The sequence below is a fragment of the Saccopteryx leptura genome, chromosome 3 (assembly GCF_036850995.1).
Source record: "Saccopteryx leptura isolate mSacLep1 chromosome 3, mSacLep1_pri_phased_curated, whole genome shotgun sequence".
In the NCBI taxonomy this organism is placed as follows: domain Eukaryota; kingdom Metazoa; phylum Chordata; class Mammalia; order Chiroptera; family Emballonuridae; genus Saccopteryx; species Saccopteryx leptura.
The window spans coordinates 288,041,274-288,056,019 of record NC_089505.1 but is presented as its reverse complement, the minus strand read 5'-3'; the positions used below and the strand labels follow the sequence as shown (position 1 = coordinate 288,056,019).

The following is a 14,746-nucleotide window of genomic DNA, read 5'->3' as shown; positions in this document are numbered from 1 at the left end:
TAGCTGTTACCTTGGCAAACCACCTCTCTGTGCCTCGGTATTCTCATCTGTAAAATGTTACTCCACAGAATTAGGTTAAGGCTTCATAAATGGATAAAGAATTAGAACTGTTTCTGACACAATAAGTACTCAATACTAAGGATACCAAATACTTATTAATATAATTAACGTAATATGTATTCATAATACAAAAGCTAAGACCTATTTGTCCTTATATTCCTCCTCATATCTAGCTTAGAGGCACTTAGATTCTTCTTAAAAAGGTTGATGATTTAGGATAGTTTTTGGTCTCCATATTGACCTTCACTTTGGCCCTAAAGCACTGGTGTGGAACTAGTCACCTGAGTCTCCATAAAGGTCTGACGGTAGCAGGTGCTAAGAGGGGTTGGGGAGTCTAAGTGGTGGCAATGCTAAAAGAGACAAAGGCAGCAGCATGGAGAGTATGTCCTTTATTGACCCTGTGCTCCCCCACTCACTGGTCACTACTCTTGACTCGTAGGACAACAGGTACAGAACTGCAGGGGATCATCCCCAGCTCTGTGATCACCAAATCCACGAGCTCTGGAGGAGTCACATCATAGACCAGATTCAACAACCGTAGGGACCGGTGGTTCTGCCAGTTAACCAGGGCCACATGTTCTCCTCGCTCACACAGCAGATCATCAGGGTCATCTGCAATGGGAGGTGTATCCATTTATGTCTTTTAAGAAATCAAGTTGTAGTTCAACCTCCCCTATCCCAAATCTCAATTCCCTCTTCTGCCCTCCTGGGCCTCCTTACCTAGCTCATTAGAGACAAAGGCATCAGTCTGCACACGCTCACAGAACTTGTATGTTTCACAGCAGACCAGTACTGGCACATTATGGGCTCGTGCCACCAGGGCCAGCTGTGCTGTCCCTACCCGTGACATCACGGATCCATTGGCCAGGAGTGCATGAGCTCCCAATAGCACCTTAGAAACCTATTTTAGAGAGTAGAGAACAGGAAAAATGTCATCTGTGATCAATGCAGAATAAAATTCCCCACTCCTGCCCAGGACAGCAACATTAAGACCATGACTAACAAATCTTAATGATGGCTCTTATTGGAAAACACCTGGCTAATAATAACCCACTGTACCTCCCACAAGAAAACTCGACTTGGAAGTTATTTTTGTCCTGTTCCCTTTTTGTGGCTGCTAGTTTAATATAATGTTCTTTAATAGCTAGACTGCTATAACATGCTGTAGGTGTTTTCCCATTAAATATAAACCGTGCTATACAATTCTAATACTTCTAAATAATTATAATCCTTGGGAAGTGGGATTATATCTATACTACTAAACCCTTTTACTCCAACTTTGGAGTTCCTTTTCTCTGCCCTCACCTCTGGGAGCACATAGGAGGCTGCAGGAATCAGCAGGTAGGAGGCAGGGACCCCAGCACGGACCAGAGAGCGCAGCATGTGCTTTCCCTCCAGCCGTGGCCGGCTGTCTACCACTACCACCCGAAATCGCCGGCCCTTAGCCCAAGCCTCCTGAAGAATTCGTGATACCAGAGATGAGCTGGAGTGAATGGAGAGGAGGATTCAGTTACGTTACTAGCTGACGGTCAGCTCATTCCTAAATGGCAAGAACAGTAGTCCCTTCTTCAGATCATTTCACCCACCCAACCCCCAATTTTCTTAGCCATAGCATCTGGACCATACCATCCATATACCAGGATCACATCTCCATTACTGATCTTCTTATAAGCAAAGCGTGAAATTGCCTGAGCTGCAAGTACAATCTTCTCTTGCACATACCGATCAATGGCTACTTGAAGTTCTGACTTGGCCTAAATGGAATAAGATGCTTAGGGAACAAGAAATGGACACATTTCTTCTTGATGATCATGCCAGATAACTGAATATGTATATAAAGATGAGTTCAAGGGGCGTGGGGAGATATAAAAGGGACCCCAAAGTAGAACAAGTAAGGCAGCCCAACCATTTCCTCAACCCCAGACCAGGACAGAATGGCTGTGCTGTCCCTCCTAGGAGTCCTGAATGTTTCACAGCTCTACCCCCAGGTGCATGCCTTGCTCATTCCTTATACTCATCACCTCGTCTTCCCGCTTGGAGCTGCTCACACCCGTGATCTCCTTGTTAAGGAATTTGATGGCGTTGTACATGCTTGCTGACAGGGGACGGCACAGAGTCAGGAAGCTAAAAACAACACCTTACATTTGTGTGACTCCTCACAATTTACAAAGCTTTCACATTTAAAAAAAACTCTTTAAAAAGACAAAGAACAGAAAGATGAAAAAGAGGTAGAAGAGCAAGAGAAAGGATACAAGAAAAGGACTAAGAGAACTAAGAGTGGGCTTGTAGTGGTTGTCCTTACCTGTAATAGGGCTTTAATTTATTAACTAGGTCCCTTGAGAGTTCTTCATTGGGTGGTGTTGTGTAATCCTGAATCACCTGTAGTGTATATAAGTTAATCAACAAAATGCCTCCTAATAAAGATCTTGAAGGGGACAGGCAAGCTTCACAGAGGAAAGTGTTCTGAGGGTGGAGTCATTTATCTTTCCCCCAGAAATTAACTTGGGTGAGAGAAGCTGGGGGTACTGTTGGGGAGGAGAGGCTGGAGCATAAGAGGGAACAGGACAAGGCATACCTGCTGCAAGGCACGAAGCAGGGCAATACATCGGGCATTGGAGCCACTGACCAGGCCCTGGGAGTACTGCAGGCCGAGTCGCACCATGGCTGGGTGGATCACAGAGGATGGAATGCTGATGGGATGGCGGTGTCACACACTTTGCAAGGGAGCTTGAGCACTTACTGCCCACCTGCCCCTAATGAAAAGGAACTTCCTTCACTAGCACAAACACCCCCATTTCTACTAGAGTTTTGCCTTGTGTTCATGCTTCTTCCCACAGATCCAATCTCAAATTTCCAGACACTTTCAAAACATAATTACTAGAACTTCTCAGATTAAAAGTTATGACAAAAGATCCTACCTCATACATTGAGTCAGAGAGTTTTGTCTGCTGTACTGGGGTAGGTGGGAGAAAAGACTGACTTTGGATCCATAATCTTTTCGTGTAAGACCCTTGACAAAATAGAGAAACAGAACCAATGGCCCAGAGTTTAAAACTTATGATATGAAGCTGGAAAGGAAGTAAACAGTGAAACTTCTTTGACCCGAATACTCATCCTTCTCCAGGGTCTCATTTTTGCTTCAAGTACATTTCCTCCCTCTACCCCACTTCCCTAGACCCTTTACACCAAAGCCACTTCCTACCTGTTGTTGCTCTGGTTTTTTAACCAGTCTTCTCAAAATTGTGGGGTCATCAACTTGAGTGTGCTCAGGGAAACGTTTCACTCCTAGAAATAATGATCATGTTTTCAAGACTCTGTAAGACTTACAGAGTAAGTGATACTGAGAAATTTACTTTTAGGGCGTAAGAGACATCACGAAAAATTGGACAGAGGGAAGTGGAAAAGGGGGAGGGGAGAAGAAGAAATAGGGGTATAAGGTTAAAGGGACAATTTTGAACTGTGGGAACCACAGCAAAAAATGGGAGATGAGAGCTAAGCTAACGCAAGAATGAAAATCAAACAGAGGTCTTGAAGTGACAGGAAGATACCTGAGGGGGTTTCTCCAGCTGTGCTAGGACAGGACTGAGGAGGTGGTCCTCCTTGTTCGCCTTTTCTTGCCTGTTTTAGGGCCCGCTCTGCTTCTTGCTTGGCTCGACGTTCAGCTCGAAGTTCAGCTTTACTCCGACCAGCTGGAACTTTCTCCCCAGTAGTGCCCAAATGGCTGCCGGGTCCTGGCAGTTCCTTGGTTGGGCCTACTGAAAGTAGAAAGAAGAGATGCCCCAACCCCAGGCAGGCAATATCTATGCTTTCTTATCAGCAAGACTTCTCTTTTCCTCTCTATCTAAACTTCTTTAAACTTCAACCAACTCTGTCCCGTCTCCCCCTTTTCTCTGCCACACATCCTTTTACTAGCTCGACATCCCAGTCCTTTAAAAGCTCCCGCACCTTGACATTGGGCTGAAGATACAGCAGAATCAGTTTCTGCCCCCTTTTCCTCCTTCCGTTTCTTCTTCAGCTGTTTCTTTTCCTTCCGCAGCTGCAGCTTCTCTTCTTGGGTCATCTCTCTCCCTGCTGCCTAAAACATAAAATACTGCTCTTCCCCAACCTTTTCAGAGGTAAATAAACACTACTGGACGCTCACAAGATTCCCAGAAGGTAAAGTCTCTAAAGCTCCCTAACTCTCACCAGTTACCTGTTACAAGTTTACATCTCACAGGGAACGAAGGTTCTTATCCACGGTCACAGTCACAGACCTTTAGAGCGATAAGAACTCTAAATTCTCCTGACTTTATTGAGAAAATGAAAAAGGGATGGAGATCGAGGCGGAATGAAACTGATACAGCCTCTTGCGCAGCGCTTGACGGGCAGCTTGGGAGGGCACCCTCACTTACCCCAGGCCGAGGAGGAAGCTCCGTCTTCATCCCAGATCCTGAGTCTATATCAGAAAACAGGGCACAAAGTGACCCCGAGAGGCTCCGGGAGGGTTTGAGGGAACTCGTACAGGGAGCAGCTGGCTGATGGGTCGGCATGTTCACGGCTCCGCCAGCAGGCGGAAGGTGAGCCAAGGATTCGCGTGGGGACGCAGTGAGCGGAAGGATCAAAAGGTAGGCGGGGGAGGGGAAAAGGTGGGGCACCCACCCTTCTCACGGTAACCAGGCGGTCTGCGGCTCCAGGCTGCGCCCGAGGCAGAGCCGACTGGCGTGGCGCCGGAACTGAGCGACAGTGCTCAGAGGGCCTCAAGGCCCAGCAGCGGCCGTCCGGAGCCCCTCGGCTAGCGTGCCTATTTGTGCACCCCGGCCCTACACTCACCCTTGCGAACAGCCACAGCCACGGCAGCCATCACCCACAGTCCTAGGATCCGACCCCACGGTCGCAAGGACTACAGCACGTCCTGGGCCGACACCTGCGGCGCTCAGCCCCTAGCCTACTACACTCTGATGTGCGCTGGCGCGCCGCCCGGCCTACGGGTAGCGACGAGGACCATCTCGACTTGGGTCCTCCAGTCCCGGCAGTCTCTTCCTGCCCTTTAGACTACAATTCCCAGCATGCCGGAACGCTGCGCCCGGGAGCGGACGTCCCACCGCCCTTCCCACCTCCTATCGCAGACCCTCCCCACCCCCAAAATGGCGAATGAGGCTGCGAGGACACGCTGAGCAGTGGAGGCGAGCGTGCAAAGCCGCTGCGGCCCTCACAGTCCGGTGCCTGGCTGGGCCCTGCTTCAGGGAACATGCACTTTTCCATTCCTGAAACCGAGTCCCGCAGCGGGGACAGCGGCGGCTCCGCCTACGTGGTGAGGACCGGCTGGAGCCGGGCCGGGCAGGGGCGGGGATAACGGGCCGGCGTCCTCTCTGAGCGGCCTCCGAGGCCTGGCCGCCGACACCCGACGGCCTTGCCGGGATCTTATGTTACGTCTCAGATTCGTCCAGAAGTCGCTCCAGCTCCTGTAGGTCCTTTGTTCGGCCGCGTCGCCTTCAGTTGGGCTGCGGCTGCTATGGTGGGCGTCACTGGTCTCTTGTGAATAGAGACTGCGACACGCTCCCGTATTTCCCCAGGACTGGTCCTCCTGCTTTGGGACTTGGTCCTGGGGAAAAGAGATTAACAAGGTCTCGGCGCGTTACTCAGGCGGAGCTGTGCCAGGCAACTTTGCGGCCAGGGTTCTGAGGGGTGTCGCCGGATCGCGACCCTAAAATGCTTGCCTGCTTTTGTGTCCTCAGGCCTATAACATTCACGTGAATGGAGTCCTGCACTGTCGGGTGCGCTACAGCCAACTCCTGGGGCTGCACGAGCAGGTGGGACTAGCACCCCTACCTTGAGGCAGCGTCACACCCTTCCCTACCCCTTGGCATCAGTGTCTCCCATTTTCCTCCCTCGTCCCTTTCCTGTAGGCTGTAGTTACTCTTTAATCACTGCTACAGGGGAGGACCTATGACTTTACCTTATCTTTTGACATTTCCGGGGAACTCCCTAAGAAGCTTAATGTCTGCGTTTTGTTTCTCCCTATACTCACACCCTCTTTCCTGCTTCTCTGTCCCCTGGCTTACTTCAAGCTTTGCCTGTGCATGAAAAGGCGACCTCATCCCCACCCTCCTTTCTGCTGCCAAAGCACATTCCTTCTATTATCTAGTTGCAACTTAAAATTCTTTTGCCTGCTCACACAAACCAACCGTTTTCCTTCTATGTTCTGTGGTTCATCTCAGTGTAAGTAGCTGTTCCAGTTATCTTGATGTATCCGTGATGCAATGTTTCTCCGTTCTCATCAGACTGTGAACTCTGTTTACCTCAGTTCAGAGTCCTGGTTCTGCTAATACCTAGTTGTACAACCCTGAGCAAGTTACCTAATTTCTTTGGGTCTCAGTTTCTACAACTGAAAAATGGACTTGTTGATCTGTAAAGTCCCTATAAGTCCCAAGATGCTTTATGAACACACTTAACTATTAACTATTTGTGCATATAAGTTTTACTTATAAAGCTCTTTGCTTCCTGTGAGGGTTCAGTAAACACAGTCTTGCTAGATAATTAAGGGCCTCCCTAGGCCCTGACCCTATACAAAAACCCTTCCTACACTGTAAAGGGACTGACTTGTACACAGTAAGATAGGAAAGAACATGTATCTAAGACAGATGAATGGCTCTATTGGCAAAGGTAGACTACCTTTGCCAAAGGAATTGTTCCCCAGATGACCAGGTTAGATTGGGAAGCGAGACTGAGGAAGGGAAAGGGAGTCCAAAACAACATTGTGAGCATGGATTGCCTATTCTTGTTTGCTATGTTAATGTGAAGGGTTGTATCTCTTTCTCTAAAATAGCTTCGGAAGGAGTATGGGGCCAATGTGCTTCCTGCATTTCCCCCAAAGAAGCTTTTCTCTTTGACACCTGCTGAGGTAGAACAGAGGAGAGAACAGTTAGAGAAGTACATGCAAGCTGGTGAGTGGTTGGAGGGAACTTGAGGCTGGCTGTGTTGAGGACAAGGGGGGAGACTAGACAGCTGTTTTGTGGAAGGTCCTGAATTCTAGACATGGGAAGCTTCTTGTCTGATCTGGATTTAATTGCAAAAAGTAAGTAGCATGCATAGATGCTCTAGATACTAGCAAAGCAACTTGGGCACTAATATCTATGAGAAATTCTAATATAATAGTAAATAGTCTTACAGCAGTTTAGCTTGATGGGGAGAGCTTAAATTGCTTCTGATGTGTTTTTGGTTGACATCGTTATTTCCCTACTTCTATAGACTGAACTCAACTAGATGGCAGCTGGGTGGGACAGGTGAAGAATTTATGCAAACAGTGAGATGAGACCAGCTGGGGATGTAACAGGCCACCATCAGCCCAGGAAATGAGGTCTGGGGAGGGTACTTACCAAGAAAGATTCCTAAATTACTGCAACATCATTCTCATCCCCACAGTTCGTCAAGACCCATTGCTTGGAAGCAGTGAGACCTTTAATAGTTTCCTGCGTCGAGCACAACAGGTGAGGCTTTGGTAGGACCAGGATTTAAGGGAAGGGCCTTCCTGCAGGGCAGTGTCACTTTAATGAGGTGACTGCAGAGAAGTCATCCTGGCACCATTTTTCATGGAATGGCACTTCTGCTATACCAGTGAAATCAAGGAAACCCAGCCTGTAGTTAAGCAACTGAAAATAAAGACACCAGAGGGACCTAGACAGAGTTGGACAGGGGTTAAAGCAGTGCCTTCCACTCCCAGGAAACCCAGCAGGTTCCCACAGAAGAGGTCTCCTTGGAAGTGCTGCTCAGCAACGGGCAGAAAGTCCTGGTCAATGTTTTAACTTCGGATCAGACTGAGGATGTCCTGGAGGTGAGGTGCTTGTTCTGCACCCCAGAGCCCAGGTTTGGGGGGTGATTGGAACCAGCCAGTATGACAAGCTATACTTTTCTTCCCTACTCTCAGGCTGTGGCTGCAAAGTTGGATCTTCCAGATGACTTGATCGGATACTTTAGTCTCTTTCTAGTTCGAGAAAAAGAAGATGGAGCCTTTTCTTGTGAGTTTCTCTGTTCTTTACTGCTTCCCTGTGCTTCTAGTAGTGAATTTGCCTGTCTGCCCCCTTGCATTTCCTCAGGGCTTTCCTCTTGATTCACCCCCACCCTTGAGTCTCATGACATTTTCCTCTTTTGTTTTAACCCATAGTTATACGGAAGTTGCAAGAGTTTGAGCTGCCTTATGTGTCTGTTACCAGTCTTCGGAGTCAAGAGTATAAGATTGTGCTAAGAAAGAGGTCAGGGCTGAGCTTGGAGGAGGGGGGGAGGTGCTGGATTGAATTACTGGGCCATGTATTGAGACAGAATAATCTGGTCACTGGGTGTTTGTACCAGGCTTCCCAAGCTTCCTCCCACCATACCACCATTAGTCTGATAGTTCTAGATTGTTCCTGTTTTGCCCGTATTCCATTCTACCTCTTGCTTTACCCCAGCTTAGCCCCATTACTCCTTTCCACCCCTTTGCCTCACAGTTATTGGGACTCTGCCTATGATGACGATGTCATGGAGAACCGGGTTGGCCTGAACCTGCTTTATGCTCAGGTGAGCTTGGCGCTGCCTCAGAACCCTTCCCCTGAAAGTGACTCCAGTGTCCCACTCTGCCAGGAAAACTCCTGTCATGTCTTCTGCCAGTTCATGGGGAAGTTCCTAGAATACTGTCAGGGTGTCTGGCACAACATCTACTCTCCCTACTTTGTAAGCTGGTTATGGTCAAGGACTTACTGCAAAAGAGATAGTTGAGTGTGGCGCTAGGGTTCAAGCTGTATAGAGGTAACTGGACACTCTTCCTTGGACTTCTGACTGGGACCCCTAAGCCTCCCTCTCCCCCCACTCCTTAATTGTAGACAGTATCAGACATTGAGCGTGGGTGGATCCTGGTAACCAAGGAGCAACACCGGCAACTCAAATCTCTGCAAGAGAAGGTCTCCAAGAAAGAGGTGAGCTCTGCCTTTCTCCTTCCAAGTGGTTGTTTTCTCCCAACTGCCCTGCTTCCTGTCCTGACCCACCCCACGTGGTGACTGGGTTTCAGTTCCTGCGGCTGGCCCAGACTCTGCGGCACTATGGCTACTTGTGTTTCGATGCCTGTGTGGCTGACTTCCCAGAGAAGGACTGTCCGGTAGTGGTGAGCGCAGGCAACAGTGAGCTCAGCCTCCAGCTCCGCTTGCCTGGCCAGCAACTTCGTGAAGGCTCCTTCCGGGTTACCCGCATGCGGTGTTGGCGGGTCACCTCCTCTGTGAGTTGGAATAAGAGGGAGAGGCCTTTGGGATGGGGTCCTGGGAAGCCTTGAGTTTCAGGAATGGGCTGGGGGGGCTGTAGTGGGTCAGAGAATCTGGCAGATTGGTCAGAATGAACTCAGCCTAATATCCCTCTTTCCCAGGTGCCATTGCCCAGTGGAGGCACAAGCAGCCCAGGCCGGGGCAGGGGTGAGGTGCGCCTGGAACTGGCTTTTGAATACCTCATGAGCAAGGACCGGCTCCAGTGGGTCACCATCACCAGCCCCCAGGTGTGAGCCCACCCTCAGGCCTCTGGACCCCATTGCACCGCCTCTCTTAGATATCCAAGTCTAGGGTTTCCAGGACTCCATGTGAGTGGGAGCCCTTGTCTTAGGGGTGCTGGGCTCAGGATTACAACTCTAGTCAGGCTGAGCTCTTCTGTTGCCCTCAGGCTATCATGATGAGCATCTGTTTGCAATCCATGGTAGATGAACTGATGGTGAAGAAATCTGGCGGCAGTATCAGGAAGGTAAGCAGCTGAGTGGTTGTGCTTTCTCTGTCTTGTCCTAGGTGTCAGGGAGGTAAGTGATGGGGATTCCAAAGGAAGTGATCCTGCCCTTTCTCAGTGTCTTGTATCTCCATCCCCAGATGCTACGCCGGCGGGTGGGAGGCACCCTGAGACGCTCAGATAGCCAGCAAACGGTGAAATCCCCACCAATGCTTGTAAGTGTTAAATATCAATACCCTACACTTGCTTCATGTCCCCAGTGAGGTCTCTTGACACCTCTGCCTCCTCTTCCCCAGGAGTCCCCTGATGCCAGCCGGGAGTCCATGGTCAAACTCTCAGTGAGTTTCCCATGAGGGTTTGTGTGGTGGGTGTTTGTAGGGGATCTCAGGGAGGCTCGAGCCCTCTGATCCCACCCTGCCTTTGTTACAGAGCAAGCTGAGTGCCGTGAGCTTGCGGGGGATTGGCAGTCCCAGCACAGATGCCAGTGCCAGTGATGTCCACGGCAATTTCGCCTTCGAGGGCATTGGAGATGAGGATCTGTGATCTCCAGTGCTAGGATGTCTGCCCTCTACCCCAGAGGAATGTTCAAAAACTTGCCCTGTGCCTGCATCCCCCAAACCCGGGGGCCTTTTCCTTCCTACCTTCCCCTTTTCTCCTCTCGGCCAGGGGCCTCCTAACCTACGTTCCCTTTCCCTTTGGGCTGGCTGCACAAAGGATTGTCCCTTTTACAGAGCTGGCCCTCAATGCCAAACTAGCATTTAGTGTTTTGCACAAAGTCCACGGGACCATGGCTACCTGCCTTGGGGAGGAACCACAGCTCTCGGGCTATTTCTGGCTCCTCAGGGCCATGGGCCAAGAGGATGGGCAGAGGTCTGTGTATGGTCTGGCCCAGTTTCCTGTCATTAAACTCAGCCTGATTGCTGCCTACCTCTGGTTCCCTCTCTACCCCTGCTTCCAGTCACAGCATGAACTGCTGTGCTAAGGGTGAGGCTGAGCTGTGCTTGCCACTGCCAATTCAGCATAGACGTGGCTTTGTTAGTGTTTCCTTTATTATAAAGCACTGAAATAAGTTAAATAAACAGGTGGGAGCCTGGGCAGTCCCCCAGCCAGTTTCTCCACAGCCCCTGGGAGCAGTGGAAGGGAATACAGGGCCCTTCTCACTGAGCTCATGAAGTGCATCAGTCAAGGCAAGGCCTCCTGGTCCATATGGGCACCCCGCCTATGGGGTCTGGACTGGTCCATATAGTGCCTAGGTTAGTCTATGTGGAGCCCCTGGCCAGCGGGGGAGGAAGGAGAACGTGGCTTCTGGTCCATCTCTATAAAACAGACAGGAGGATCAGGGCCATATGGCCAAGAGAGAAGGACCTAGTTCAGGGTGAGTCTGTATGGAGAGTCCGGCTACCAGTGGTGCCCAGGGCTGTTGGACCCCGAGAGCTCAAAACAGAGGCGGGACTATGAGGTGGGGCCCAGCCCTCAGAGGTAGAGAGGCCAGGCCCTCCGGTGCCACCATGCCCATGCACCTTCTGGTGGCGTTTGTAGTTGTCCCAGTGGCCTGTGGTGTAGGCGCAGGTGGCACAGCGGAAAGGCTTCTCGCCTGTGTGGCGCAGCATGTGACGTTTGAGGTTCATGCTCTGGTTGCAGCTGTAGTTGCAAAGGCTACACCGAAAAGGTTTGTCCCCAGAGTGGATGCGACCGTGACGCTTGAGGTTGGCGAGGTTGCCACAGGCATAGGGGCAGAGGGGGCATTTGTAGGGCTTCTCTCCTGTGTGTACACGCTGGTGCCGTTTCAGGTTATCCAGATGAGCAGAGGCATAGGGACAGCGGGCACAGCGGAAGGGCTTCTCACCACTATGTGTCTTCATGTGCCGGGCCAGGTGGTTAGGATAGTGAGTGGCAAAGGGGCAGAGGCTACAGGCAAAGCCTTTGTCACTGGGACCCTGGGCCCCCCCACTCGCACCTCCTCCAGCCTCTCCTTGCATGCAGCGCCCACACATGGCAGCTCCCAGCCGGCTCCCCTCCCCCTCCTCCAGTTCTTGTCCACAGTTCCGGCAGGTCCAAGGGAACAGCAGTTCTGGCAGTGGTTCTGATCCAGTTCCACATAGGCCCTCCCCTTCACCCCTCAGCTGCCCACAGTCTGGCAGGAAACTGGCACCACCTGGCGGCATGAGGCTCAAATCTGGAAGCAGCAGAGCATCTGTAGGGACAGAGACCTAGTGAACCCATGTACCCCTAGGGCCACCCACCTGTGTCCCAGGTTCTGTGGTCCCTAGTGTTTTTACCTTCAGGTCGCCTGGGCACTGTCCCCTCCTGCTCTGTGGGACTGGGAGGCCGGGTTGGACGAGGAGCACAGCAGCGGAAGCCACAGGTCGGGCAGGGAGGAGTGGGGGGCCCTGCATGGGTGCGCTGATGCCGCCTCAGGTTGCCCAGGCTGCTGCAGGCAAAGGGGCAGTGGGGACAGCGGTAGGGCTTCTCGCCAGTGTGGGTGCGGGTATGTCGTGTCAGGTTGACGAGCTGGGCTGAGGCGTAGGGGCAGCGGCCACAGCGGAACGGCTTCTCCCCGCTGTGTGTCTGCATGTGCCGCTTCAGGTGGCTCGAGTAGTGGGACACGAAGGCGCAGAGGCGGCATGAGTATAGTAGCCGTGGGGGCAGCGGGGCCCCCCCACCCGGCCCTCCTGCCCCACAACACGGCCCCTCACCTGTCGGCCCCCCACACAGCTGGCAGGCTGGGCCTGGCCTCTCACCCCTGGCCTCCCCTGGACCCCTGGCTGGCTCCTCAACTTCACTCTCGGCACTTAGTGCCCGGCCGCCCCCAGACTCATCGTCGCTCAGCCCATAGGGAAGCCCAGGCCTGGCCCCCAGAGAGTCTCCTGGTGAGACAGACATGAGAAGAAACATCAACATTGGGTAGGACCAGACTCCAATGCCCTTTCTTTCTTTTGGTCTTCCTATTTGCTTGGCCCCACCCTTCTCTTCAGTGATACCAAAAATTAAATATGAATTTTCTATTGCTGAACCTGGACTAATTTAGTGAAGACAGAGTTGTGTCTAGTTACACTTAATGAAAAAAGATTAAGGGCTCACAGTAGATAGACCACAATGAAATGAATCAATAATGTAGTAAACTGATTCTTAGGGTAAGAAAGTAAAAATACACCAGGCAGAGGCCTCAGACCTTTCCTAAGCTCTATATGAGTAAGGTCCCTTTTAGTACAGATCTGATTATAAAATAAACTGAAGAGTAAGGTAAAATGTAGAGGGAGTATAAACCTAGTAATGCATGTAATACCACTTCTAAGCCTAAAAGATAGATTCTTTTACATAGGTTCCTTTAATGACTTTCAAAAATATTAAGTGGCATGAGTAAGTAGGTAGTGCAGCAAATTAGGATGGGTGTTGCTAAGATCACAGGGGAGAGGTATTGTGGAAGGATACTTGAAGGCAGAGACAAACCTCAATACAAAAGGAGCTTATGCTGCAGATGAAAGGGAGATTAGACCTAAGTAGCAGCTTGAATGAGAAGTTGCTTCTCTGAACCTCTCAGAAGTAAACTCAAAAGAAATGGGCTATGGAGTAGGACAAGGTTATAAAAAGGACATTTACTTTTAACCAATGACATGTCCACCGTCCTATTCATACCACCTTTGGACCAGGCCCCAGAACTTCACCTCAACAAAGTGATAGAGCTGACTGGACAATTAGGCAAATGAAACTAGCTCAAGTCCAATCTAAACCAGCCCTAGTTTGTGGCAGTAAATGGTGTTTTGCTCACTGGCATTAAACTCTAACCCACCATGAAGGACAGGTTTCAGCTATCACTTAATCCTTACCCAAGTCTCTAAAACCCACCTTCAGAGTCTCTCTCGAAGCCCATGAGCTGGTCGCTGTTGTCGTCACCTTCCTCCTCTTCCTCTTCCTCTTCCTCCTCAAACTCCAGATCCTGGCCTAGTAGCAAATCACTCTCCAACACTAGGGCCCCAGGTCCTTCATCGAGGGAGTCTTCGGTATCCACTGAATAGGGATTGGAAACGTAGATGTTCCCTCAGGACCCGTGCCCATTATCCACACCGGGATGCCTGACCTCGTAGACCTTACAGCACAGACTTGTAGACCCTCCCGGGTTCCCTTAGTACCTCGGTGGGAAGCTTCGAGTCCAGGTCGCCCACCCCATCTCTTAGGAGTCCCCTTCCACTCCGACCTGAACCCACTCCATTGACCCCACCCCCGCTCTTCCCCCTCACATCGCGACCCCTGACCTTTGACCCCCTCGCATTTCACGGGCTGCGGGTGGCTTTGCTTCCTTCGGGGCATCGTGACCGGCTCCAGCCCTACGCCGCCTCTGGCCTGCGGCCGCCCGGCCCCGCCCCTCCCAATTCGGCCTGCCGCCTGCCCTTCCTCTCAGGGCCCGCGGGCCGCCCCCATGCAGCGGCGCGGGCCCCGGGTAGACCCCGGCCCTGGCCCCGCCGCCCAGCTCAGGCCGCTCCCGCCGCCACCGCCGCGTCCATTCATGGAGCCCCCTACCCCCCTACGGAGACCAGCTGGTACCTCCGTACTCGCTTCCGCTTCCGCTACCGCAGAGTCGCACGGGACGTGTAGTCCGCGGACTGCAGAGGCAACAAGGCTTTCCCAGCGTGACCAGGAAGTGATTGTGACAAAAGGAAGTGGAAGAGCCAATCAGAGATCAGATTAAAAAAAGGTTGGCGAGGACCAAAGCGGGGCCACTGGCTTCGTCTTGTATGCCACCTGGCTGGTCCTGAACCCACTCTGAGGGAATGAGGAAATTATTCCTGACTGCAGGAGGGGGTGAGGATGAGCTGACATGACACTCTAGCCAGCCTGCCAGCAACTCAGGGAGTTAAAATACCTGGGCCCCATCTCCCTGACACACAGGGTCGCACATGAGACACACACACAAACGTACACATTGGCTAGGAAGAGCTACTAATGGCGTCAAGTATAAAGGCTGAGCAACCTGGAT

At 51.4% G+C, this 14,746-nt stretch overlaps 3 protein-coding genes across 7 annotated transcripts; 1 reads left to right on the top strand and 2 right to left on the bottom strand.

Annotated features, from left to right (window-relative positions):
* Positions 1-433: 433 nt before the first annotated feature.
* EIF2B4 (eukaryotic translation initiation factor 2B subunit delta) lies at positions 434-5,082 on the bottom strand. 4 transcript variants are annotated; one of them, XM_066378647.1, is made up of 13 exons: positions 4,870-5,082; positions 4,452-4,495; positions 4,006-4,135; positions 3,609-3,815; positions 3,263-3,345; positions 2,979-3,070; positions 2,636-2,750; positions 2,363-2,439; positions 2,082-2,184; positions 1,687-1,814; positions 1,366-1,543; positions 781-961; positions 434-672 (listed from the first exon to the last, which is right to left on the bottom strand). In XM_066378647.1, exons 1-13 carry the CDS (start codon positions 4,898-4,900, stop codon positions 473-475), a joined length of 1,569 nt encoding a protein of 522 aa, XP_066234744.1. In that variant the 5' UTR covers positions 4,901-5,082; the 3' UTR covers positions 434-472. The 4 variants fall into 4 exon arrangements, with proteins under 4 accessions (XP_066234744.1, XP_066234745.1, XP_066234741.1 ...); XM_066378648.1 differs by having other exon boundaries at positions 3,609-3,812; XM_066378644.1 differs by lacking the exon at positions 4,870-5,082 and having other exon boundaries at positions 4,452-4,604.
* Positions 5,083-5,166: 84 nt separating this feature from the next.
* Positions 5,167-10,698, top strand: SNX17 (sorting nexin 17). Its single transcript, XM_066378651.1, has 15 exons — positions 5,167-5,350; positions 5,775-5,849; positions 6,866-6,983; positions 7,462-7,526; positions 7,760-7,870; positions 7,964-8,054; positions 8,201-8,288; positions 8,523-8,592; positions 8,895-8,987; positions 9,080-9,283; positions 9,428-9,553; positions 9,715-9,792; positions 9,912-9,986; positions 10,068-10,109; positions 10,201-10,698. Exons 1-15 carry the CDS (start codon positions 5,288-5,290, stop codon positions 10,312-10,314), a joined length of 1,413 nt encoding a protein of 470 aa, XP_066234748.1. The 5' UTR covers positions 5,167-5,287; the 3' UTR covers positions 10,315-10,698.
* Positions 10,699-10,797: 99 nt separating this feature from the next.
* Positions 10,798-14,306, bottom strand: ZNF513 (zinc finger protein 513). 2 transcript variants are annotated; one of them, XM_066378650.1, is made up of 4 exons: positions 13,902-13,986; positions 13,618-13,779; positions 12,051-12,638; positions 10,798-11,965 (listed from the first exon to the last, which is right to left on the bottom strand). In XM_066378650.1, exons 2-4 carry the CDS (start codon positions 13,640-13,642, stop codon positions 11,142-11,144), a joined length of 1,437 nt encoding a protein of 478 aa, XP_066234747.1. In that variant the 5' UTR covers positions 13,643-13,779; positions 13,902-13,986; the 3' UTR covers positions 10,798-11,141. The 2 variants fall into 2 exon arrangements, with proteins under 2 accessions (XP_066234747.1, XP_066234746.1); XM_066378649.1 differs by lacking the exon at positions 13,902-13,986 and adding an exon at positions 14,025-14,306 and having other exon boundaries at positions 10,824-11,965.
* Between the last annotated feature and the right edge of the window lie 440 nt (positions 14,307-14,746).